Here is a 4,089-nt window from a genome sequence, read left to right on the forward strand (position 1 = left end):
TAAAATGGGAAAAATCACATTCAAGATATTGTCAAATTAGTTTGTAAAACATCTAAGAATTACTTAATAAGAACACTATATATATTTTTATTAAAGGACATAAAATAGGACTAAAATAAATGAGACATAGTAATAATTCCTCACGGGAGGAAGACTAAATAACATACAGATGCTGTTCCTTCCCAAGTAAATTTACAAAGATAATGCAAATCTGATTAGAATCCCAGTGAACTGTTTTGGGAAATAGACAAGTTGGTTTTAAAATTTATTTGTAACAATGAAGTTAGCATTTGAAAAGAAGAATCAGAAGGGGAAATTTGCTCCCTAAGATAACACATAATTACTTAGATAAAAATGGTTGGGTGATGGTATAGAGATAGACAAATAGATCAGTGGTACATAAGAGAGAATGTAGAAACAGACACATTGATATATGTGGGTTTTTGTAGTGAATCTTATAATTTTATGTTGCCTGAACATGCATTTTGAACATTTAACTTTCTCTTATCAGTAGCAGAGTTAGTCTGTCTTGACAGTTTCTAGTTTTATGCTCCCCCCACTCCCACACCCAGTTGCTCAGTGTTGTTGATCCAGCTATCTGCCTTATATAACTGCCTCCTGGTAACCCCCTCCCTGTGGGACAGCTGGATACAACCTGCCTGACTGGCCCTGCTGACCCCCATATCCTACATGGACTGTGCGGATGTGCTACAGTGACCACCTCTCAGTCACGGTGTGACCTGGAATTTGTGCCTGCTGCTTTGAACCCACTAACTAAAACTCCTCTTGGGAAATCCGTTTGAATAATGTCCTGGACTCCAATAAAGGGACTGGCCCACGGATCCCTCTCCCAACACACTCCCTGACCTGTGTGTGTGTGTGTGTGTGTGTGTGTGTGTATGCAATGCGTGTGTGTGTGGCCTCCAGGCATGCTGTGCACCCCCTGAACCTGTAAGTAGTCAAATATTTATTTCCATCTTATATCTCATCTATCTAATCATTGAAGGAGTGGTCTCCATCCAAAAAAAAAAAAAGATTCTAAGTTAAAACAGTTTAATATTATGATAATCACAGTACTTTGAAAAAACAAACTTACTCTCACATTGCATGATATAAATATAAATTGTAGATGAATTAAACTTCTAAATGTAGAGAAAAAACATTGCTAGGTTAACTATGCTGCAATATCAAAAATATCTTAAAATCACAGTAGCTTAACATAGGAAAGTTTCTTTTTTTTTCTTTTTTTTGAGACTGAGTCTTACTCTATCACCTAGGCTGGAGTGCAGGGGCATGATCTCTGCTCACTGCAACCTCCGCCTCCTGGGTTCAAGCAATTCTTCTGTCTCAGCCTCCTGTGTAGCTGGGATTACAGGCACATGCCACCATGCTCAGCTAATTATTGTATTTTTAGTAGAGACAGGGTTTTGCCATGTTGGCCAGGCTGGTCTTGAACTTCTGACCTCCGGTGATCTGCCTGCCTCGGCCTCCCAAAGTGTTGGGATTACAGGCATGAGCCACCACACCCAACCAGGAAAGTTTCTTGATTATGTGAAGTCTGAAGTGAGCCTGGAGACTCTTCGAAGGAAGCTTCCTTCCATGTGGTGATTCAGGGATTAAGGCTGCTTCCATTTTGTTCCCACAAAATTTGAACCATTTGGTTTCAAGGTGTACTGCTGAAGCGGAAGAGAGATCTGAAGGTTCACACAGAGGTCTTCATGATGGGGGTGAAAATGACATAGAACTGCCTATGTCACCTCTGCCAACATCTCATTGGCTAGAATGAGTGACATCCATGTAACAATTCTGAAAAAGGTTGGAATGTGGTAACATACATGGATATTAAGTCGGCATTAAATGTCTCAATCATAAAAAGTATAATTATCAAGAATAGATATACATTTTTATAAACCTGGGGTTGAGGAAGCTTCCTTAGGATTATTTAGAAAAGAAAAAGCAATAAAGGAAAAACTAAATTTAACAATAGAAAAGCTTAAAAGAATTAAACAGTGAAGGATGCCAAAAACAAAGTTAAAAGGCAAGCAACAGATTGAGAGAATATATTTGCAACACATACGAATTACAAATGTTAAAATTTCTAATGTGCAGAGTTTCTATAAAGAAAAAATAGGCCAGGTGTGGTGGCTTACACCTGTATTCCCAGCACTTTGGGAGGCTGAGGCAGGAAGATTGCTTGAGCTCAGGAGTTTGAGACCAACCTGGACAACAGAGTGAAACCTTTGTCTCTACAAGAAATAAAAAAAATCAGTCAGGCATGGTGATGTGTGCCTGTAGTTCCAGCTACTCAGTGGGGCAGAAGTGGGAGGATCACTTAAGCCTGAAAGGTTGACATTGCAAGGAAATGTGATTGTGCCACTGCACTCCAGTCTGGGTGACAGAGTAAGACCCTGTCTCAAAAAAAAAAATATATATATGTATATATATATATATAGATGGTCAGTGACATAAGTAATATATATACGAGGCAGTCCATTGCAGTATTGTGGTAATGGCATAAAATTGAACATAATTTAATTTTCAATAAGAGTCTGACTAAATCACTTACAGTATGGCTATACAACAGAATATCACGTAGTCATTAAAAAAAGAAAAATGTGGATCTCTATACAATGACATGAACAAATATTCTTGATGTATAAGTGAAAAAAATGAGATGTAGATCACTATGGACAATGGTGATTGTAATTTGGGAAAAAATTGATATATAAATAAATAGATAAATAATATAAAACAATAAAAGTATTAAAATATGACAAAATAGGGAAGGATATGGATAAAACGTTACATTGTTAATCTCTAAAAAGCAGGGAGGCATTCACTTTGTAATTCATAGAATTTTCTTTTTTTTTGGCTCAACCTTTTAATATAAAAAATTCACTGGTGTACAAAAATGTGAAAGTGTGACAATGACAACTATGAAATCCTGTGAATGAAAGTTCCCTCAAATGCACTCTGTGGTGCACATGCGGCCGCCCACACAAACTCTGGCGTGGAAACATAAACTAATGCAAACCAGTGCTGCCAAGAAACGCCAACACGTGTGTTCTCCATTCCACCAATCACAGACCAACATCTACTCCAAACATCCAGTAACGAAAAGTGTGGCATCTTCCCAGGAACAGCAAGGCAGACTTCTTACTCACGATGGACCAGCACAAATAAACCCAGCAAAAAGAGCACTTCATACTTAAATTTAGGATAGTCATTCATGAGGCTCGTCCCAATTCCAATATAAGGAACAAATCCCCTGGCTCTCCCCACGACATCTTTTTTCTCTAGCCAATGTTGTTCTTGTTTATAGAGGCCTCGGTCATCAACCGCATTATTATCTCCTTGGGTCAAAAACTTGATATGCCCATTTTGCTTTTCATGAACCTTCAAGATTCGGTGAACTATAGGAATCTTTCTTCCTTCTATCCTTAGAACAGCAATTTCTCCCACTCATATGGGATCTTCAACTCGAATCGTTAGAAAGAGAAGATATCCTCTATGAAATGCAGGTTCCATGCTGCCACTGAGCAACACTACAATTGGACTTTCACTTCCAGTTATTACCAGTAACCCCTTCCAGATCATGAGTGCTGATGAGACAATCATTCCAAAATTTAGGACTTGATAATAGAGCTGCCGCTTGTTCATCCACTGCACATCATCCAAAAAGTCTAGAGACAGCATGGCGGGGATGGCGAGCAGGACACCGGCAAGGGAGAGGGAGTGAGGACCAGCGGGCGGAACGACTGGCCTGTAATTCATAGAGTTTTCTAAGTGATAACTTTTGTCTTTTTGTGTTCTGGACATGGTTTAAATAGAAAACCTTCAATAATATTCACTCATTCATTTATTTATTTACCCAACTATCCAACCATCCATCCATCATTCCATCCATTCATTCTATCATACCCAAGAAACATTGATTAAAAATCTATTTGTAGGCATTGTGTTTGCCATGCACATTCGAGTAACATTTAGTTTGGCACAGCTTGGAATAAGAAGAAAAATGTCCATGTGTTTTTTCCTTTTTCTTCTAGTTGACTATTTTAAAACCAATCAACAAAACGTAAAGAGTCT

The 4,089-nt window shown here is 38.3% G+C and overlaps 1 protein-coding gene across 1 annotated transcript; it reads right to left on the bottom strand.

The window, feature by feature from the left end:
- Positions 1-2,958: 2,958 nt before the first annotated feature.
- Positions 2,959-3,729, bottom strand: LOC100444125 (putative signal peptidase complex catalytic subunit SEC11B). Its single transcript, XM_009243813.4, is given in 1 exon segment — positions 2,959-3,729. A coding segment is annotated over 1 exon segment (540 nt). The 5' UTR covers positions 3,697-3,729; the 3' UTR covers positions 2,959-3,156.
- Positions 3,730-4,089: the final 360 nt, after the last annotated feature.

This window comes from Pongo abelii, chromosome 7 (assembly GCF_028885655.2).
Source record: "Pongo abelii isolate AG06213 chromosome 7, NHGRI_mPonAbe1-v2.0_pri, whole genome shotgun sequence".
Taxonomy (NCBI): Eukaryota; Metazoa; Chordata; class Mammalia; order Primates; family Hominidae; genus Pongo; species Pongo abelii.